This window comes from Athene noctua, chromosome 15, assembly GCF_965140245.1.
Source record: "Athene noctua chromosome 15, bAthNoc1.hap1.1, whole genome shotgun sequence".
Taxonomy (NCBI): domain Eukaryota; kingdom Metazoa; phylum Chordata; class Aves; order Strigiformes; family Strigidae; genus Athene; species Athene noctua.
In genome coordinates this window covers 16,274,728-16,297,685 of record NC_134051.1, presented here as the reverse complement: position 1 = coordinate 16,297,685, position 22,958 = coordinate 16,274,728, and the positions used below count along the sequence as shown (strand labels likewise).

Genomic DNA, 22,958 nt, shown 5'->3' with positions numbered 1-22,958 from the left:
AGCCCTAAGAGCTCTCGAGCATCACAGGCATGGTTGCAACCAAGAACAAAGAGTAATCACTTATAGGCCAAATGAAAGGATCTACTAAATTGCATAAAATACCCTAGAAAATGCCTTTCCTGGACCTCTGGACTTGCAGCATTCCAGCCCAGAGGGTATCTAAACCCCTGGTACTTTCTCCCAGGTAGGCTGAAGAAACTCCTGCAGAAGCTGAGGCCCAGCTGCCTATCCAGTTCTCCCAGCTCATCTGCTCTGGGGCAGGTCCTCCATCACAACACACAGAGCTACTGGCAGCACTATCAGAAGCACATAACAAGACACTGAAAGTGAGAAAACCCCGGGTACCAACTTTATCAACAGCCTATGGCCCACAGCCTCTGTGCTTCAGGGCTCTAGTACATCAAACACAACCCAGTCCAGTGAGACTCCCACACTACTCCCAGCTCTGCTGCTGATTCACTTCTGCATCTCTTGTCCTATAATACGTTTAACTGGTGATATTACACTAATACCTCACTGGGTGGAGCAAGGATTAGTCGGTGTTTGCCTGCATTCAGCTGTTAACTTGCAACGCTCTCGCTGTGTTAACCATTATTATTCCCTCCTACTCTGTGCCTCATGACAGGCCTTTTGCCTGGGCCTACAGTCACTGGAGGAAATGCAAAAGCTGTTTCTTCTTTTTCCTGTTTCACGGTGAGTGAAATGAATTAATCAGAAACGTCACCCAAACTGACAACACCCAGTATTTAGTACATGGTGTTTAAGTACCAAGACAGCAATAGGCCAAAAACTTGAAGAGACTCCCTATAATTTTGCCCGCTGATCCTTGTCCCAAGGAAACAGTCCTTGATCACCACTGGCTAATGCAATACTGTCTGCCATCACACTCCTGAACCCCCAGTTAACCACTGTCACACTGTCTTTCTTCTCTGTAGATCATTACTCCCCTTTGGCTCTCAGCTTCATCTCGATTCTCATCTTTTTTCTTCTCAATGGGATCTTCGTGAAGCTTTAATAATGGCCTGACACCCCCAATCACCTGTTTTAGCTTCTTTACAACAATGATACCAAGATACACCTTTCTCCATCCCTCCTCTCCAATCCATACATTAGAAATTTTCTCCAGCATCTTTGGCCTTAACATGGCCAGTGCTGTATTTGTCATTTTTTCCCACACCATCCTACCTAGTCCCTTTATTATTCATTCTGCTACCATTTCCTATATCCCATTCATTCAGATTTGTGAAAATTCCATCACTTCTTCCCGAGTAATATTTTAAAATTCCTCCTTTTCTTCCTCCCTAAAAGGACTCATGCTTTAGCTCAGCACTATTAATCCCTCCTCTTTTGGTCTCCCCCACACATATTGTCCTCTAATATACCTTAAAAACAGACCTGTTGAGCAGCTTGCCTTGTTCAGCAATTTCTATCCTACTCTGGTTTGACCTCACATATTCAGGCAGCTGGTGCCGACTTGCCAAATGTTACATTTCTCAGTCTCTGTTTACTTATCGTAACAATAGGACCCCTCACTTTTGCATCACCAGTGTGTAGGCACAGTCTTGATCCAAACCAGGGAAGGCGTCTGAACAATGACACGGGACATTTAGCTGGAACGCGAGGAGCTACGTGGAGTTACCTAAGCAGCCAGTGAAACTGCACCAAACTAATTTAGCAGCTCCTCACAAACATCTTTGCTCCTCTTTCCCCCCAAACTGCCCTTCCTTGCTGACCTGTGCAAAAGTAACTTTCTTCTGCAAAGGACTCCTGTGGTTAACGTTAGTAGGAAATCAACTAGTTAATACTAGTTCAAGACACAGCTAGGAGTAATTAGCATCATTCCATTTACAGTAATACAAACACACATCTCCAGCTGTGTCCTATTACTCCCACTCTCCTTTATTGTGAGGAACAGTTCTTGCTAACACCTGCAAAACACCTATATTTCATGACCTGATCTTGTTCAGAGCCTCAGGCAGCGCAGTCATATTTAATAACGATCTTGCCCAACAAAAGTGTGTCACAGTGGTGATGATAGTTTCACAGTACCAAACTGGTCACAGTAATGGTGATGATAAGGTTGCACAATAACCCGATGAAAGACAGATCCAAATTGCCACTGGTTGCACTGTTGTAGGCTCTGACTTAATGACACATGAAGGTTTTTCACAGGTGCTCCAAAGCATGCCCTTCCCCTTCTTGATTATTTTGACGATCCATAGAAAAAAATTAGGTGAACTTTTCTGCAAAGGTAACACTTCCAGTCATGAGTTTACACACTTTGAACAGTGTGTTTTCTGGGGGAACATTTTTAGCTTTGCAGCACAAAGAAATATGGAAAGATGGTATTTTCTGCTCTCCCATCCCATCTTCCTCATCATGAAGTGTAACAGGAACCGACTGCGCTTCAGTCTATAAAAAAGGCAGAATATGAGAACTGCTAATTTTCCTCTAAGTAAAATCTGAGTGTGAGAACTATGAATTAGAAGCAGGCATTGACAAATACAGGGCACTGAAAGTCACTTACGCTAGACTTTATTTTGCACTACTTTTGGCAGGTAAACTGCGGAGATGTCTAATGAGAAGGGACGTGTGGAAATTCCTATGATTATGTACGAACCTCACCATGAACACTACATGCAAGAACCCTCTGCACCAGAGTACTGCAGCCAAGGGGGTAAGCACAATTCACTGGGAGGGTTTTGGAAGGAAGCACCCCCGTGACGGTTGTGTGGCAAACGCTGCTTGGTTTCCAGAGTGGAGCTGAGTGAGCTCACAAAGGACCAAGCTTTGCCAGGACATGATGAGTTTAGAAAGCGCCCATGCCAGCATACAAAACCCAGGGTTGGCGTAGGCAAGTTGGTGGGATATCCTAACAGAAACATCATTTAAAATGGCAAAAAAAATATTTTTGTTTAGTTAATAATTTTTCAAACCACACCTGCTTTATTGGAAGAGGAATTGCAGCTGTATCTCTACAATAATTTAATATTCCTAATGAGCAAATGTTCACCCAGCAAACTTTGTACACGGACCGGCTATGTCTTGCTTAAACTGTAATTCAGTTTTCCAGAGGACGGGCCTTTTCCCAGATGCTCCTGGTGCCCAGAGCTGCCCTCCCTAGATGAGTCAGTTCTGCAGCCAGATTCTGTAGGGATGAACGACCCCTGGCCATTGCTGTCTCATGGGGAAACGTCATGACTGAAGTGCTGGCAATTCAACAACTGCAAGTGGGCACTGACAGCTGCTGCTCTGCTGGGTTGGCTTTTTCCCTCTGAAACTAGGCACTGCTCGCACGCCTACACTAGTATCTCACAACACTCCTTTGTCTTCTGCCTGTTTGAGCCCACGCTCGTTGAAAGACACACTGAGATATCAGTGATTTTACCTTTATCTTCCTGCTATTGAGGAAATTGCCATTCAGACAGGACTGGAGCAGAAACCAGAATGGCAGGTCAGAAGGTGATTAGTAAGTCTAGATGTGTCAGTACCGGGCCTCTAAACTTGACTCATTTTCAGAGCATTTTACTCCCATCAGCTCTTTCTGTAAATATTTTTGTCTTCAAGGACCTCTCCGGCCTCCTTCTAAACTCAGAAGGGCTTGGAAGAGGTTGGAGGGGAAAAGTCTCACTTGTGAGCTACTCAACCGAGGGACAGGCGCTCAGCACATCTAACACCAAATTGCAGGGACTTGCACAGGCAGCAGGTCCTTCACTAAAACACACCAAGGGATAACTCACTTGTACTAAGTACGTTCCTTTTCTAGATCCGAAGGAAATTCTTTACTTTTTGATGTTTTACAAAGTTATTTTTCCACAAATACCCCCCCCCCCTCCAAAACAAAAGAAAAACCCAAACCCTAAACACACCACATTAAACCACCACCAAACCCAAATGCCATTGCGAATCTCTCTCACTTTTGGCAATATTCAAGGAAATATTGCTAACATTTTTTCAACTTTGCCACTGTATTTTGTCTCACTCTGGAAAATTCCAGGTTTATGTCCCTTTTTGTACCCCCGTGGGATTATTCCCTGGTTGGACTCACGTTGTTTGTGAAAGCCTCAGTGGTGCAGGCTGGACTCCCACGTCAGGGCTGCTCTGTTTGAGGGTGAGGGCTTCTCTGACACTGTGTGGGCTTGACCAAACAAGACTTCTCATAGGGATTGTCCTCCTGCTGCAGGCCGGTCTGGTAGTTTGATCCACATCCATGCTAGCTAGCTGTAAAGTTTTATATATTAATTTATTTTGAATGTATTCATGAATGTATTTTTTAATACATTCATTTATTTAATGCTCAGGTAGGCTGACTGCATTCTTAATTTGTAAGATTAGTAAAAGAACTAAAAAAGCATGAGGTGTGTTAGTCACCAGCTTCCCTTCTCCACAATAAAAGGAAAAAGATCTTTAACTTTTTTCTAGAACAAAGGGTATGATTAAATTACTTGGCTGGAAGCTGAAGGAAGATAAAATTCAGACTAGAAAAAAGGTTCTAAATACTAATAGGAAGGAGAGTAATCACTGAAACTAGTTAGAGGTACTGTGAATCCTTTATCAATGGAGTCCTTAAGTCCAAATATCAATCCAATGTTATGCTGGAATAGATGCAGCTGCTGCTTTTGTGTTGAAAAAAGGATTTGGTTTCTCAGCTTACATTGTGTAGAAAGTGAGACTAGCTAGTCACTGTGGGCTCTTCCGTCTTCAAAAAAATACATGAATCAATTCAGTAGCATTTTTTCCCTGTCTTGTACTTCGCTGAGCGACGTCAGGCCTCCCCTGCGAGGCACCTCCCCACGCAGTTTCTCATCAGACTCTGAACAGGACTTTCAGGGGGCAGAAGCTGTATGTATTTTCACGTTTTACCCTGTTTTTCTTTGCCTAGGGGGTTATGAGTATCCTTCTCCCCCACCTTATTCCTATCGAGAAACAGCCACCCTTGAGCAACCAGGTAAGTGCCAGGGGACTGGGTTTCTGACAATGTCTGTGGTTCTATGTGCTAAGAAAAGTGTAACGGTTTTAGTTTTAAAATCAACAGTGAAGATTCGACTTTTCTGACCCTATCACAATCTAAGAGGCTGGAAAATTTCCCTAGAAATGTTGAAAGATAAACTGAGAGACTCAGACTTGTTTCTCCAGCATTAGCCAATCTACAGAAGCACCCATTTTTTTAAAACCAGCTAGGGGCTACAACTTTCAGAACAAGTAACTTCAAGTCCAGTGTATTTTGCTCTTCCTGTTCTAGTCACCTTTATGGAAGTGGAGAAGGTCAAAGGAGACTTTGAGGAAAGGCCTCAAAGAACAGTCAAATTATATCTCTTACAGGAGGGAAGGAGACACATAAATTTTTTTAAATCCCTAAGACCAGAAAGCAATTAAACTCAGATATGCTGTATCCTAACAGACAATACCTTCCTACTCCTGAAGTTTTGCTTCAGGCCACAGTGTCAATGTATTTTAGGATGCTTAAAACAGTATTTTTTACTGCTAACAATTCTGAAAAAGTACCTTTCATGTACCTACAAGGGGCATGTCCCTCAAGGAGTATGGTAGTCAGCTCCAGACTGAAAAAACATGAGGGAAGCTACAGACTCTACTAACTGGGGACAGCACCAGCATCCCACTGGTGACATTTGTATGTTCATTACTTCAATGAATTTACTTTAACTACTGAAAAGTTGATCCAGGAAGCTCCTCTATATGCTTCAAATCTCTTCTTCAGGGAAAACATGCATTTCCAGATTATTTTAAATATCAGGAGAGAAATTCTCAATGTCAGAGTACGCCTGCCAGTGGCAGAGACTGCCTGACTATGGGGATTATCCCATCGCCCATTCCCTGCATACGTCCTTATCCGAGTAAATACCAGCTGCTAGTAGAAGCAACATACTGGGGTACACAGAGTAATCAGTACAGTAGTTCTTATTAATACACCTGAAATCAATAATAGTAACATAGAGCAGCCATGTTAAGAACCTACATTGTCAAATTAAGGCTTTATAACTTGTCAAAGATTTCCCATGCTTCTGATTTTGCTGCTTCTCATTTCCTTTTGAACTCAGTTTACATGGTGTCTCAGCCTCCGATCATCGTAGCAGGAATCTTTTCAAGCAAACCAACATCCACAATATGCCCTTCCTGCCGCCAGCACATCACCACACAGGTCACCTACAGACTGGGCAGACTGTCCTACCTTCTGTGCACCACCTTGTGTATGGTTGGGTAAGCTTTCATGTATGCTTGGAAGATTCTTCAAAGCAGAAGGTTAAAAAGAGTCATTAAAAAAATGAAAGTTCTAGCTAGTGCTTATATAGACAGTTTGCTCTTCTCAAGTTTTGTCTATTCTAGATGTGTCATCATGGCTACAGAGGACGCAAACTTACTATTTTTAACCATGTTATTACTTTTCGGAAGACAAGCAAAAATTAGTACAAGATTGTCTACTTCCCTATTGTAATTTAGAATCAGGCTCAGAATCAGACCAATGCATAAGACACTAGCAGTGAAGACAATTAGTTTTTCGAAGATACTTTAAACATTAGAAGATTTGGTAAAGATTGGACTCGTGCAGTGAAAAGGCAGGCACAATAAGGCAGAGAAAAAGCAAAGGTGTAGCCAAGAAATAAAAGTCAGTAAATCATTCCATGCATGTCCATCTCCTCTTTGGGTGTAGGTGCTGTTTTGGATGCTGCTTCGTACCTTTCTTTGTGAGGATCTTCAAGGATGCAGACCATTACTGTCCATGCTGCCAGTTTCATATTTATAGATACAAAAGACTATAGAAACATAGTTTATGCAACCAGATGATGTCAAATCTCTGTTTCTCAATGGCATAAGATTCTACACATAAAACTACTGCTAAGAAACATATAGGAGTAGGCCTAGGTTCTGCAGCTCCCTTGCGGGTGAATCCACCTGGAGTTTACCATCACGTGGTTGGATTGACTTTAAAACAAAAAGCCTCAAAGACTAATTTACAGGGTCACTTGAATTCATCCTCTATTTGAATCATTGTCCTAAGCTGTGAAATGACCAGTGAGCGAGTACTTCAGTGCTACTCCTCCTCCTCCTCTCAAATCTCCAACCCTGCTGGGACACAGACTCTTCTGAACTTTTCAACCCATCAGTAACCAAGAGGTTTGAACATGCACATTTTAGGGAAGCACTTACCTTCTATGCACTTGAACTGACTGGTCGGGATTTCATTGCTCTCTGCTCTTCTTCATATGGGACCTACCCCTGCAGGGCTGTGGGTGGTACAGTATAGCTGATTATTTATTAACGAAATACTAAGTTATGAGACTGTCTTTACTGTGTTATATATATGAGGTAAGAAAATAAACCTGTTGTTGTTAATACTGGCAAAATATCTCCTGTCTGCATTGCTTCCATGGCCTGCTGCATCCAGAGCAGAGCCATAGGTCAGACTGGGGCACCCCCTTCACACAAACAAACCAAGGGCAAATGTATAAAGAAAAATCAGCAAGCACAGCTTGAAAAAAAGTCACCAAAAGCACAACACAAGGCCCTCATTTTACCTCTCTGCCCTCCCACTGGCAGGGAATCATCTCCCAAACATGGACTTCACTAGGCTTTACACTGTCCAGAGAATTCTCCCAGTTTTCATCCAAAGTCACTTGTAAAATCCAGTCTCTGTAATGACTCGCCTGGAATGTGCCTAGACCTAGAACAGCACTTGCTGCTGGTCACTGCTGGCTGGAATGATAAGCCGGATAGAAAAAAACCCCAATATTTCAACATTTTAACATCAATATTTTCCCATTAGTACCATAATTGTTGTGGGCACACGGGCTGCTCGCCCACCACCTTGTGACTGAGGCGCCCTGCCCGCGCCGAAGGGTCTGGAGATGCCACAGAGGTAAAGGCGCTTCCAAAGCTCCCGCTGAACGGCCATCCCGCTCTGTTTGAGGGGTTTGCTCAGTTCGAGCCGGGAGAAGCAGGGGGTGACCCTAAGGAGCAACCCCAGAACGCGGGGGCTCCTCGGGGCCGGGCTGAGCCGGGGGAGCGGTCTGGCGGCGCGGGGTTCCCGCAGCTGCTGCCGCCGGGACGCAGCCGGGCCCGTCCCGCCCAGCCCCGCGGGAGCCGCCAGCGGAGCAGCCGGGCGCCACCGCCCGCCCCGGGCCGGGCCTCTCCGCACCGGGGGGGCAGCGCGCAGCCCAGGGCCGTCGCTCGTCCTCCCTCCGGAGCAAGCGGCGGCTGCCCCGCGCCGCTCCCGGCAGGTTCCGCAGCCCGGGGCCGCAGCGCTCCCTCCGCGCCGGCGGGCGGGCCCGGGCGGGGCGGCGGCGGCGGCGGGAGACAGGCCCTGCGCGCGTCCGCCCCCTGGCGGGGCCCGGGGCGCGCTCCCGCCGCGGGCCGCACCGCGGCCTTCCCGCAGCGGCCTTCCCCACCGCCCAGCAGGCAAACGGCCCGGAGCTCGGCGGCATCACAAGCCGGGAGCGCGTTTTCAAATGGCCTTAGTTAGCCCAGGCCTGCGCAGGGCCTGCTTCTTCAGCAAGGCTTTCGACTGCGAGACGCGAGAAAAACGAGTGAAAACCGTCCAGCAGCTCTTTTCGAGGCAAATCAAACCAAGGCACAGAGCCTGTGCTGGAGTCAGCTGGCCTTCGAGCCTGGCAGAGCCCACCGAGTGAAGCCACACTGCCTGCCGACGAGAACAGCAAAACCACAAGAGGCTGTTAAAGAAAACTCTTGCTCGTAACCGAGCAGAAACTCGTTTTTTCGAGCCAGGGCAGCGTGCTGCAGCGCCCCACACACCTCCGGCTGTAAGGCCCAAGTTGATGCCGATCAGCATCCCTGAGCCTGGAACAGGACCTGGTGTCAGCAGGATCCCGTTAACAAACCCGGCCTTCCTCAGGGCCTCGGCACGGCGGGCGGCCAAAGCAAACCACTTGGAAAGAAACTGCCCATTTTTGAAGTATTTTTACATTTTATAGATGTAGAAACTCCCAACCCCTAAGAGGGGTGGGTAGTGCAGTTTCTCAAGTGAGGCATTTCTATAACGGAGCTTTTCCGATGCCTCCAGCGCCCTGCATGAAGCCCCAAGCCCACCCCCCAAAGCCTCTCTCAGCCCCCCGGTGCAACAAATGCAACTCCTGGAGCAGCTGCCCCGACTTCCACTCGGGACACAGGTCAGTAACTCTCCATCCACTGGTATCCCGACCTTCTTTGACCAAATGGAAAATAATACCAAAACAATTAAATCCACAAGCAGCCGCATAGATGTCAGCCCAACAGGTCTCATGCTCTTTCATGTATTTTTTTAAAATGTTAAGATTTTTCTCCATTTTAAAATCTGACTGTGAAAGAGCAAGCTTTGCTGTTAAGCAGTGGTAAATAACGCATCAAGCTGGTAACATTCAGGAAGAAAGGTGCAAAAACCAAAACCACATGAATATGTACATAACAAAGAAATTATTTAAGATGTGTAGGAGACATTTAACAGAAGTAGTTAGAGCATTTTTACACCAGCGTTTGGATGCACAATTACACAAGTATTTAATGAAAAATAAAGGATTCCAGCTACAGCCTGGGGCTTAGCAAATTTAATTTCCTGCTGCGCTTGGTACACATCTAACTTCAACAACACCCGGGACAGAAATGAAGTTGAACACAGATCCGAAGCCAGATTCAGGCATATTACAAGTGAACATTTGCCCCTTTTCCTGCCCCTAAAGACCAGGCTGGTGTAGAAGTGACACCACACCGCTTCACACCAAACACTGGCACTCACCACCTCAATATCCAAATGCTTGTTTAGTTTGTCTCAGAAAAAACAAGAGTTCAAAACCTGGAAATTGCCACAGAAGTCAGCATTTACCTTCTGGCCAGCTTTTCCTATGCTATGAATGTCACTCTTGACACACAGTTTGGCTGAATTTTGTCAAATTTATCTCTTTGATCTAACCAAAATCACGCTGACTTCTGAGCGACCCATTAGCTTCCGCTCGCAATCTTTTCTACAATGAACCGACAAGACACCGATCCAGCGTTTATCCTAGTCTATTTTATTTACAATATATACAGTTCCTACAGAAAACGATTTCTCACAAAGGATATTAAATAGCAAAAACACGGCGTAGCTTAGATCTGGGCACTGCCGCGTGCAGGCAGCCCAGAGCCCGCGGGACAGGCTGATCCGAGCGCCGGCGGGTGCCCGGGCGGGGTGCTGGGTGCCAGCTCCGGAGGGGCAGGCGCTGAGGTAGATCCAGTACGCGGGAGGCACTGCACGCTCGGCACGTCCTGCGGCACGACATCGGCCCGAGCCCTCCGACGCGTCTTGCATTTGTCCTGGTGTTGCTAAGCAAGCCTTCTTGTATAAAGGGTGTTTTTGTTGGCTGTCGCTCTCTAGTCAGCAACTATGTCACTGGTGTGATTTGCTTAGATTTCACAGAATGCTTTGGACTCCTTTAGGATAAAAGGCACTATGTAAATCTACAGGAACAACGCTTGCTATTTTCATAGGGAGAATTCAGATGGGCCATTAACATCATGTTGCCTTGATGCTCTGTACCATGAAATTACATCCTTATTGCTTAACACTTATATTATCATTAACTTAATTTAATGCATTCACTGTTTATTATCCAGATAATTCCAAAATTTGAATAAGAAATGGAAAGCATGGTGATTTTGAAGACTCTATTCTTTAAAATTTTTTAGAATGAACTAAACATACTGCACCTGAGAAAACCTCCTGTACTCCTCTTCTCTTCATAGGTGTATGTTTCCACATTTGAGAAACAAGTTACTTGTGCTCCAGAAAAAAAAATTTCATAAAAAACTTTAGTTATTGAAAACTGCATATGGAATGCCTTAACGTATCATCTTTTCAAAACTAGCGTGGGAATACCACAAATACTGAAGCAAAACCAGTAAAAACCAGTCATCTAAAAATCAAAAGGCACCCAAAATTTACTTTGTTAGCAGGATTTTCTTCTGAAATAAAAAGCATGGTGATTTCTTAAGGTATTTCCTAAAAGCTGACAACATCCCATAAATTAAATGTGAAAACTTAGTGACATTCAGATACAAGGTCAATTTTATATCAAGTCTACCACAACATTAAATTCACAAAATATAATTAGGGCTTACTGCTGCTGACCAGAGTCTCTGATTTTACAGAAAAATTTTGAATACAAATCCTGACAAAAAGCCTGTAGAGACAACCCAAGTACTAGTAAAAACACCACCTGGATGGTGGTGTAATTCTCACCAGTTCGATGCAAATACAAATCAAAGGAAGCCTTTATCCACTTAAGGCATACCATTTAAGCATCTCCCTCTACCTGTAACTTATGCACTCAGATGATCAAAAGAAAAAAAAAAAAGTAAACAACTGGTTTGCCTTGTTTGGAAATAAGAGACAGTTAAAAGCACTGCAAGATATAAATTAAAAAGAAATCCAAACATACCTAAAACTTGAGCAATTAATTCATTTTAAAGAGTGAAATAGATCTTAAAATTTAATTTTAAAATACTTGCTGGTGTTTTCAGTAATCACCAGAATCCATTTCAGAAAACAGTATAAAGGCCATCACATATATGCAACCCCTACTAAATGTTTATTGATAGGTCTGAGAAAGGGAAGCTTCTAAGCACTTTTGTTTTGGTTATGAATACAGGGAACACATTACGGCGGGAATCTATTACTCTATTAAGAGAGCTTACCTTTAGAGACTCCAGATTTCACTTTACACCATTTATAATATTAGACTTGAGAATCTGGACCACAAAAATTTTGTACAGGCAGAGTCAAGTCTACCACAAAGACTCTACTACAAGCTTTACAAACAAACTAGTAAAATAATTTTTCCATTTGTCTTATTTGTACACGGCTCCTTCCTGGAAAAGCTTTTATTTGTTAAGCTCAAATGTGACTAGTTAGGAGGTAAAAAAACAAAAACCAAAAAAACCTCCAAAACCCCAAACAATTAAAACAGAAAACCCCACAAATTTTCCCCAAAACAACCAATACGAGGGTTATACAATTGTCAACACTTAAGAAAAAAACCACAAGTTTAGCAAAACCTCACAAATGAAAACATTTCCCAAAACTAGTTCCAAGGAAAGGAGAAATCTTCTTCAATGTCCATGTCATCACTCACCGAAAAAAATTTTATAGAAAATTTTATTCAACATACAACATTTTCCAGCAAAAAAAGGCAATATACAGGAAGAGTTGTTGTACACTGCGGCTACAGAAACAAAATAAAATACTGGAAAAGAATGTAAAATTAAAGTGTGAATTGCTGATTCTATCTTTACTGCACTCAAAACTAGACACGCGGCTGGCATTAGCTCCAAAATAAAAGGAAGCAGTCTGGGGACTGAAATAAAACTACACACAATGAATATCAACATCAGTGAAATTCACTTGCAGACTCACCCAACAAAATTAACCTCCAAGTGTTAAATTGTACATGTTCATTCATTAAATATACAATTTCATTTTTTCGTTTTTTCTTTTTTCTATTTTTTTCCTCCTTTTTTATACAAAGTCAACAGCTTACTAAACACTAGTGAGCATGCCCTCTGTGCTAAAAGGCTATTTCTTGTGTTTTCCCCATCTCTTCCCATGTTAACTAAATTAATGATATTTATAATCTTTTCACTTGCTTTTGCCAACTTTTGAGTGTCATTCTATTTGCCAGAAGATGGCATAATAAATCGCAACGGTATTTATCAATGGTTGTAAATTTAAGGAAAAGACCCAAATCTCTCTTTTTAGGACTCAGGGCATCCACTTGGCAAAACGGGATGCAAAGTAGTGACTAAATTAAACGAAAACTAGTTTATTAAAAAAGATCCTATGCAGCTGGAGGAGACAAAAATCCCGAATAAGTGCCAACAATGTACACAATGAAGTAGAGATTGCTATTTATTGATGATGTGAGTTTTTTGCATTTACAAATGCACAAAAATGTCATTTAAAGTATAACTGAAGGAAATAAATCTGATGTGAGTCTAAACATAAGACTTACTAGCTGCAGTGATGGTGAACACCATACTGGGAAGGGCAGCCAGCCAGCTTATGCCATCTATAAACGTACTACAGACAAATATTTTGCCAATGTCAACTGTTCTACTAAACTCTTCCCTCATTATGCTGACAATTGCCTTGCATTACGTTTACCATAAAATAACTCTCATTGGCATCCAAGCTTTATAAAAACACCTTCATTTTGCTCAAAAAGGGCAGTCAATAGATACAGAGAAGCCAAACTGAACAGCCTCAACAAAATAAAATTAACATCAGCAGCAAATCCTCTTGCTGAAGACTTCAGATATAGTGCACGTGTACCAAAGTTCTACAGTTGTTAAAAAGGTGCACACACACACTTATTTTTGTCCCTTGCCTTGACAATCTGGTTAAGTAAGTCAGTTATGGATTTTAATAGCTTTTTCAAGGTAAGTGTAGCGACTTCTCTTTGGGGCTTTATTGAAATGGTCAAGCCCTAGCCATGGCCTTGGATGAGACATGTTGCCTAGAAAAGAGAAGAGAAAAAAAAAATAATGAAGCTTTAAGACTAAATTGGAAAATTTCCTTTACACAAACTACTCCCGTGTGCCCTGTTCACAGTTTGCTAGGAATCAGAGGGTACGAAGAGGACTGCAGAACACTCTTACAGTCCACAGCCAACAGGGCAGCTTTCCTGACTGCTGCTTTCCTTCCAGTAATACATTTTACAGCTGTTTCTGGATCAGGTAGCTGTTTTTTCTCCTCTTCAGTCACTTATAGGAGTTTACAGCAGTGAAGTGTGTGCTAAAGCAAGAAAACTACTGTTATAATTTATGGCCACAGGCACATCAAAGTACCAGCTTTCACCAAAGTGCTGAGCCTGTTTGAAACGGGAAGGCATCCATCATCTAAATACGACAACCTATAGTATTTGCCATATGATAAGTTATCTCTGCTGTATTAAGTTATTCTTATCCCCTGGTTTAAGAGGGAATATTTGTTAAACTCATGTAAAACGCACATAATTAGTTAATTAAGAAATCATGTAACTGACCTCTATTTTCTGAGACAAAAATTTAGTCATATTTAGATTGCAAAGATACAAATTTTTTTCATTCATTCAACCCAATGTGGTTTCATCTATTGGCTAGTTTTCATGAAAAACCAGAGTCCGCGTAATTCTTGCAAATGGGAGAAATTCTCTTTTAAGATGTCCTCAATGCGGAGCATCAAATGTTCTTTGAAGTGAAATGATAAAGGCAGGAACTAAATAGCCCCCCAGCAAGAAGAGCACACTCCTGCATTCAAAGCCATCAACTGCATCCACTAAAGCATAAAACACTTGACCTTTTTGGTTGCCTGCATCTGCATTTTTAGATATATCTTCTTCAATCAAAATTATTTGTCTTTTTGTTTGACATAATGGTCGATGTCAAATATGAAAGAGAACTGCCAATCTTGCTGACTGGAATGTCTTTTAAAGAAAAAGAAACCAAGTCCTACACCGTTAGCGCCAGCGCAATCACTGCGAGAGCGTGTCTTTGCGAAAGCAGATGGCCGCTGCTGACACCAGCTACGGCAATCAAATTAAGAGAATGCCAAAGCTTTGGTTCAATCCGTCCAGCATGTGTTAAAATTTGATATCTGTAGAAATGCGTGAGCCCTACACCTCAAAATACTACTTAGATAAGACGGCATTAGAACATCATTTTATCACCCCATGGAAGCATTTGGGGGTGTGGGGGGAAGGGAACAAATTCTATCCAAGTGTATTATATCAAAGGAGCAACTTCCCGTGAACTCTCAAATTAAAACCATTTAATCTCACATTCTTTACAACTCCTACAAACAAGTCAAGTTCTCCCCTTTTCAATTTCTTCCATGTTCTGTACTTTTGACCTAGTTACCTGGTTAGTCTCTTGCGTTGTTTTGGCAATACTGGCTCTGCTTTGCTCGGAAAGTCCGACAGTTCATTTCAGACTACTGCCTTCCCCTTCTCACCCCCAGAAAAGTGACTCACAGAATAAAGTCAGGACTCTGCCTGCTCCGAACACCCAAGAGAGAGTTTATCTGTCCATAGAGAAACGTTCACCTCCACATTTGTCACTCAGAGGCCCCTCACAACTAGTGCAGAAAAAGAGGTCCCGCCAGTGACACACTTCTCTGCTCACAGATGACTTGTGCAGATGCAGGCATTCAAAATTTTGGCAAGTCCACTCATATTCACAGCCATGAGCCATAATCCTGACTGTGTAACACACCACAACAGGGCTTTTTGCTAGGTTCCTGCAAAGCACTCAACAATAGTACAGGTCTAACTCTCCATGGGTTTTGAAGTAAGTGGACAGTTACAGGATTTCTTTACAACTGTTAAATAAATCCAGAACCTAGCTTGAAAAAAAATATGAAAATGTGGCCCTAGCACAACCTGCCAGCAAAAACCAAAGCTCATAATTGTGCAGTTCTATTTTTCTGACAGAGCAAGCTGTCCTCAATCTTGTTTCTACCAGACAGAGCGGCTCACAAAAAGCAACACTCAGCTAAGCTAGGGGAGGAAAAAAACCCCAACGAATTCAAGGCTTTCAAGAGAGCAGTCCTGACTGCAGATTCAAAGGTGCCATTCCCAGCTGGAACGCTCAAAAGATGACTGTGGTGGAACTCCTGAAGGATTAACCTGGTTTCTCCTATGGGTAAATTCCTCAGAACAGAGCTTTAAGTATCAGTCAAGTAAACAAGATGGTAGATCATACCATACAGAGACACGTTGGGAACAGAGCTGCATTTGTAGCAGCTGAGGTGAAGCATCTCTTAGGAGAAGAACATCTAAACAGCATCTTATTCACGTATGTAATATTCTTGTTAGATTCTTCAGATTCATTGAAGATATCAATAATGAACAAGAAGTATCTTCAATGAATATGAGAATTCAAATACCTCTTTGCAGCACACTTAAAACAAGAATCTTACAAAAATGCACCTTAGTATTTTTTAGGAATTACACAAGCACATACTCCAGTAACAATGTGAAAATCAAATGTACAAGGGAGCAGACGGAAAACACAGATCAGGTGCAACTGACATTGTAATCCTCTTCTGTAAAGCATGTTAGACTGATATTTGACCCATTTGGTCACTCAGATGCAAACTTTTAACTCACAAGGAAACAGATTATTATTTATATGCCTGTAAAATACATAAACTCAGACTAACATATACACTTAAAGTGTGCATGCAAGTGTTTATAAATACTTGCTTAGTTACTACAATATAATGTATTTTATGTACAAAGAACAAACTCTTTCTGCACCCTGAGTTAAGGAGAATCGTGTTATAACAACTGGCAGAGCAAATTCAGATCAAAACGGTCAGGTTGTCTAACAACTTACCAGGTTGGGGCTCAAAATCTTTCAAGTTCACTTCATACTCATCTTCATTGAGATATTGGTGTCGGCCCATCATTACAATTGCAAATTTAAACTATGAGAAGGGAAAAAAAACTTCAACTAGTAAGATACTGCATTAGAATAAAGCCTTCAAGTCTAATTTCATAGTCTAGCTTGCAGCTGGTTTTAAGTAGTATTCTTCAGAGGTTGATAAGAGCCAATCCTGTTTTAAATCCTTCATCGTCAAAACTGTATATATAATGTGATAAAATGAATGGTCAGGAAACCATGAACCTGCATCTACAGTGCTGTGTCCAAGTTCAGGGCCTTCAGGGAAAAAAAAAGAGATGGCCACAACCTGCAGCAAGTCCAGCAACAGTCCAGTAAGACAGCTGGGGGCTGGAGGCCATGGCATACAAGAAGCCAAGGGAAATGTTACACAGAAGCAGACTCTTCTCAGCGTTGCACAGCAAAAGGACCACAAGTTGCAAAACGAAAAATTTTGATTACAATGTAAGGAACAAAATAAAGCCTTCACAATGATAGTAGTAATGCTCTAAAATACAGTGTCCAGAACGTGGCAGAATTTTCATCCTTGGGAGTTTTCAAATTGCAGCTAGGTAAAACCCTGATCAACCTGACTTGACTTTAACTTAGTTCTGCTCTGACCTGGAACCTGAAGTGGGTGGCCTCTAGAGGTCCTGCACCACCTAAACTTCTAGATTAATGTTCTGCCAAGTATCTCTTTTGATGCAGGTCAGAAATACTACTCTGACACAGCCTACCTAATTTTTTCACAAAAAGCATTACTTAAGTCTAGCAACTGTTCTATTGATCAAAATCTACAGTTATCCCAAATCTGTGGTGTTCCAACTTCTTAAAGTAAACACATTTAGGGTCTACAATCAGCAATAAAAACTCTTTCAACTTGCCATTACCTTTTCAAATTCTTTTTCTTGTATGTCCAGCATTGTCTGAATCCGCTTCATAACCTCTCTGAAGTGTTCACCCTAATAATTACAAGAAGATTTTTAATGTAAAAAAAAAAGGAAAAAAAGAGATACTGTTATTGTTTCCTGCTTCAAGCTTCACTGAAATAGACTGCCTTGACTTCTTAGTTATTTACAAAAACCACACAAGCATCAACTTCTGTAGTTTTGGTATTGTAGTACTCCACTACTGTATGGAATAACATACAACTTGCTATAAATTCAGCAACTTTAAGTCTTATTGATTCATCATTATGCAAACTGTTCCACAGATCAACCAAGCACTGCTAGTGATATGTGTAAGTCAAGTTAAAGGTAAGAAACAAAATTAGAAAATTACCAGCAAAATAGGAATTTGGGAAAAAATTTACATATCCTTTCTAAGCGTATTACTTTTTAAAACCTCTACACCTGTGATGCTCCCCCTCAGTTAGTAACTTTTTGTAGTATGTTTCCGCACGCTGTGTACGTACGCTGCCCATAAAAGTGATGGATACCATCAACTTAAAGATCAGCAATATATATCAACTGTCATAGAGAGGGAAATGCAGGTGCAAAAGGTTTCCACCAGAAATCAATACACGGGTTTTACCCTACATTGATCAAAAACATGGAAAACCAGTAAAATTCTATGGGACGCAGACATGCAGGTATTTCTCATTCCAACACTTTTCTAAAAGTAGGTGATTTTCATACAAACTAACATACATGAACCAGAAAAAGGTTAGAAGCAAATTGCTAACTGCCCCCAGAAATACACTTTGATATTAAAAGAATCAGTGTGATATTCAGCTGGAGCAGCACCACACAAAAACTTAAGAATTTAAATTCAGCTTTCAAAATTAGCTTCCACTCTTGTATTAACTCCTAGCCCTAGAAGAAAAAGCACATCAAATTACACAAATTATGAAATGCAAAGTCATCTTAGAAAAAAGTTGGGAGAAAGCAAACTCATTTTTCATAACCACGTGTCTCAGTAGGAAGGCAAGAACCCAGGGCCTAGCCCCTTCTGCCAACGAGGGTGCATCAGTTACTGAAGTGGTGTTAGAAGTAGGATTCTGGGTTTGCTGGGGGGGTTCTGCAGGGCCTTGGGGGTAGTATTGCTTTGATAACATTTCAAGTCCTTGGCCGATGCAGAATGCCTACTTTCTTGATATTCACTGAAAACACTAAGCAATCTCTATATGCAAAAGAACTAAGATGGTAAATTATTTAACCACAAGAGGCATATACGGGACCGAACCTTTTCTACAGAAGCGATACTTTCTGATATGCTTTTTGTACTAATCAATTTCTTCGACAGCACTTTTAAGAAAACATCATCAACATAATCCCATGGGGAGAAAGAGAGAGGCATACTGTACCTGGTGTATCCTCAGCAAGAACGGAATTCCAAATGTCCCAAAAACCTCTTTGTGGAAATGTGCCACTGTGATTAACATCTCATTTTCTTTATCTATATCTACCTGGTCCAGAGGAATTTCCTAGATCCAGACATAAAATTATGATTGCAATCAGCTAAAACTTCCCCAAGTAGCTAAAAGCATCGCTGATTTACTGTTACTGATGTAGAACAAGTCTATTTAAAAACAATTAAAAGAACCATGGTGTTTGACAAGAGTCTTCACAAGAAACGCTCATCCCTGCCATGACAGCATTTCATCCCCTACTCAATAAAGACTGTCCTGGCTTCCCCAACTGACTTTTTTGACATGAAATCTTCTATCAGCTGTAGTGCAGTATCACAGACCTCTTGTCATCTCCTCTTTACAGTTTACATTGGAAACTTTTTTTTAAAATTTCTGATCTTTAAGGCAAGTTAACAGATTTGAATGATGAAATGTTTAGAAAAATCACGTAAGAATTAGAATTTGGCTCAAGAAGCTCAAACTTAACAGAAAAGGAAACAAAGACTTCTAGAATACTTTTTAGAGTATGAAAGTGGGTTCTAAGCATGAACATTTATATTGTGTGTCCTCGAACAAACCGTGGAATTATTACAAAGGCAGCAAATGTCCTATGGACAAGCCTTTGCCAGGTCTTTGTGTATTGTTATAATAAACACACCCCAAAAATTAAAGAATGAAATCATTATAGGGAAGCAAATGGAACAAAGGAAAAATTTTAGAAGGAGCATCTTTAAAAAAATGCATATATTATCATGTAATCTAGCTTGTTGCAAGTATCACATATTTGAAAATCAGAATCCAGAAGAGAATTACCACTTGAGTTTCTTCTCTCAAAGGCAGGTTTCAAAGTTTCTTTAAGAAAGTAATATTTACCTCTATTCGAAACGTTCGACTTGTTGCAGGTGACAAACACTCTAACAGCTCATCTTCCTGATGGACACCGATTATTTTGTAACTTACAATTTCTAGCAGCCTTAAAAATAAGCAAACAGGAAAAACAAAAAAACCCCACAATTAAAAAAAATTAATGCAACATCTCTTTCTCTAACCTCTAATGATTAGCATAGTCAGGATGTAAACAGATGCTACTACTGGTTTTGTAAAACTCTAAATTCAGTCTTTAGTAAAAATTAAGCAGTAAAGTTACAAGAGGTTGAACCAGGAGTAATTTATGGTAAAAAAAAAAAAAAAATCCAGTATGTGCAATTACAAGACAAAGGTTTTTAGATTATCTTTAAATGACCTCACTTTTAACTCCTGAGAAATGAACAGCATGAAATGCTTGAATTAGAAACAATCATTAAATTGTGAATTAACAAATGCCATTGATGAAACTTATACATCTCAAGGATGTAACCACCTAAAAAATAAATAATTATATAAAGTTTATACTCATAGATAATAAGAACTCTCTTAACAATGAGAATCTGGAAGCTTTTTATTTTTGACACTGTATTGGACTTCACTTTATAATAATGACAGTACTTTTAATTCTATACGGCATAAAATCCACACGATGACATAAAAGAATTACCTTAATTTCCCTGAACCTTTTTCAGAGAGTTCTACAACTTTTTTACATTCTTCTAACAGGTCCCGCACACACCCATGCTTATCTGGATATACTGTTATTTCCTACAGAGTTTGAAACAGAGAAATGGTTAGAAAATCTGAAAATGTGAATGACCATATTAAGTCACAGAATACACTGGATTATCGTCATCAAAAAATCATCTTTAAAAAGATAACAATTACTAAAGTGAACAGCTATGTTATTTTCAAAATTTTTGCTAAGAACTGACACAATTTTTTAAAATTTATTTTTTGAGGGTTTTTTGGTGGTGGGTTTTTTTTTGTTTGTGGTTTTGTTTTTGTTTTTTTTTTTTACATAATGTACAAGTTTGTTCTAATTTTGTGTTATTCAGGGACAACAGAGCATGTGAGCCATAATCAGCCATACCAGTTTTGACACAGAAATGACAGCAAGGATGTAACAGCCAGCCTCACTCACCTCTTCCCTAAACTGGCTATTTAGCCATATGCATTTAAAACTTCTTCTGTTTTCAAAATCAGTTATTTTCATTTTCAGCTTAGGGAAGAAAAGAAAAACACTTTAGGCATACTTTGAATAGGGCAGATTTTTTTTTTTTAACTTGCACCATAAAAACAAAAGACTCTTACCTGTTGATAGTAAAGTTTTTTAGGTTGCCTAGGCTTGAAGAACTGCAGAAGATCTCTTAAAGTACCTTCATAATTATGCCTAAGAGGATTACCAGGGCCATCCCTATAACTACAGAAGGAAAAAGAAAAATAAATGTAGTTTTACAAGCCTTCACTGCTCAGTAAATTGAAGTAACAAGTACATTTTTATTCCTGGCTTCCAGTTTCACATAATTGCTAGCACAGCCTAAGCAGCATTATATTCAGTGTTACAGTGATTTTTAAAAACAGGTGAGTTTATGGGAACAGAAGTATCACTCGCTGTGCCTGCTGACTCTCTGGGATGTTTACAAGCTCACCTTTAGTGCTGCAGGGTGGCAGACCTACATTCCTCTGAAACTACCAGTATAGCAGCACATGCTTTAGATTCCCATGAAAGGTTAATTTGTGGAGCCACATGACACAGCAAATTCCAGAGTGACCACAGCACTGTAAACTATAAAGAGCTACTCAAATTACAACAGTCTCATTGATGATGAAGGGAGATACCTACAGGTTAATAAAGAGCAATCTACATTTACACAGATACAGAAGATGATGTGTTTTGTGTGTGCGTGTGTGTGCTATTCCTGCAGCATATACATATAACTACTAATGTGCTGTTTTCTTCTATAATTTTATACAGATTCACATCCAGTTTTATATAACTGTGCCCAAGAACACCAGAAAGGTCCCTTTTAGCAGCTGTGAACTTGTTAGATCATTGTCATCTTCATAAAACCTCATTTGCAGACTTTGGGGGAGGAGGGGGAAAATCAGTGAAGTAACTCCTGCATTTAAATGTGTAAAGTCAGCAAAAATTCTGCTTTTATGTGCACTTGTTTCTGCTCTCTTCCATTCTAGAAACCTGCATTCACTGAAACAGCACTTGCATTACCTTAATAATTTGTCCCATGCAGTAAGGCTTTGAAGTACTTAATGATTTTAGAAATTTAAACAGTGATCCTTTAAAATGCATCTGTTTTCAATGACACTTACTGGAACTCTTCTAAAACGTGCAATTCTTTCAGGCTCTAGAGCCAGCCATTGCAATACTTAACACTCTCCATGTGACTTGCTGTGCATGCCAGAATGCTAACTTTTTACTGATAAAGGATGAATTAACAATCTGGAAAAACTACCAAGTAACTGTTACCTATCTATATTTGGGCTAAGTATTTTAAAGAATAGTTTAGGCACAGAACACTAAGGAAATTCATCTTACCCTTGGGACTTGAAAAACTGTAATAGCATTGGATCCGTATTAAGTCTTTGCGCAACTGTCTTTGCAACCTGCAAATAAATTTTTTTGTAAATTCCGATTTTTTTTTCAGACATTTACGACAATGCTCTATCATAGTCATTCTTTACACATCAAGAACATTATGCTACTGAAATTCTGAGACAAACCCACTATGTCCACTTCCTCAAGGCTAAATAAACTATCTCTGTCTTCCAAACAGTTGGCAGAGTAAGATATACTATTAAAATAAAAAAAAAAGAAGAAGAAACTGTTTTATTACAATAAATCACTGTCACCAAAAGGCCACAAAATCTACAACAATAAATCTACGCCTCTTTTGGGTTTTGGTTGGTTGGTTTTATGTTTGGGGTTTTTATTGTTTGTTTTTTTTAAATTATAGTATTATTGTGGAAATAAGTCAAGACTTGCTCTTTGTTAACTGCCACTGTTCTTTAATTCACTCCAAGGAAGTTAGCTTGCTGGGTAATATCACCACATTATTCCCATCAGTATATTTCACATCACTGCCTCACAAAAAGCATGGGGATTCTCCCTTTCTCTTAGCAAAAAAACCTGTGAAGATCTTACACTTCAAGTAAAAATGAACTAAGAGAAAGTGAGTTGCCACAAAGCAGATGATGAGAACAGGATAGCAAAGTCATCCCTGACTTCCCCTGCATATGCAGGTCCTCGAAGTTCCTGCCTTTGCTGACAGAAAATAAACTGTCTGGTTTTAAGTGATCTTTTTGACAATAACAAAAG

At 40.6% G+C, this 22,958-nt stretch overlaps 2 protein-coding genes across 2 annotated transcripts in view; one reads left to right on the top strand and one right to left on the bottom strand.

Moving 5' to 3' along the window:
* The first annotated feature begins 2,571 nt into the window (after positions 1–2,571).
* On the top strand, positions 2,572–6,779 carry LOC141966518 (lipopolysaccharide-induced tumor necrosis factor-alpha factor homolog). The gene is made up of 4 exons (XM_074919353.1): positions 2,572–2,677; positions 4,883–4,948; positions 6,060–6,219; positions 6,671–6,779. Exons 1-4 carry the CDS (start codon positions 2,572–2,574, stop codon positions 6,777–6,779), a joined length of 441 nt encoding a protein of 146 aa, XP_074775454.1.
* A 3,219-nt stretch (positions 6,780–9,998) lies between these two features.
* The window catches only part of USP7 (ubiquitin specific peptidase 7), a 74,499-nt gene continuing 61,539 nt past the window's right edge, over positions 9,999–22,958 (bottom strand). The window contains exons 23-31 of the mRNA XM_074918820.1: positions 22,179–22,246; positions 20,936–21,044; positions 20,766–20,843; positions 20,289–20,389; positions 19,628–19,727; positions 18,710–18,829; positions 17,295–17,366; positions 16,360–16,450; positions 9,999–13,499 (exon numbers count right to left, since the gene is read on the bottom strand). Coding sequence (XP_074774921.1) covers positions 13,393–13,499; positions 16,360–16,450; positions 17,295–17,366; positions 18,710–18,829; positions 19,628–19,727; positions 20,289–20,389; positions 20,766–20,843; positions 20,936–21,044; positions 22,179–22,246 — 846 coding nt within the window. The 3' untranslated portion in view covers positions 9,999–13,392. The remainder of the gene's footprint in view (positions 13,500–16,359; positions 16,451–17,294; positions 17,367–18,709; positions 18,830–19,627; positions 19,728–20,288; positions 20,390–20,765; positions 20,844–20,935; positions 21,045–22,178; positions 22,247–22,958) is intronic.

What these genes read in the sequence shown, in the direction of transcription:
- LOC141966518 (XM_074919353.1), top strand. Translation starts at nt 2,572, where the DNA reads ATGTCTAATGAGAAGGGACGTGTGGAAATTCCTATGATTATGTACGAA. An exon ending in AGAGTACTGCAGCCAAGGGG is followed by an intron (nt 2,678 to 4,882) that starts GTAAGCACAATT and finishes TTCTTTGCCTAG; the next exon opens with GGGGTTATGAGTATCCTTCT. An exon ending in AGCCACCCTTGAGCAACCAG is followed by an intron (nt 4,949 to 6,059) that starts GTAAGTGCCAGG and finishes TTTTGAACTCAG; the next exon opens with TTTACATGGTGTCTCAGCCT.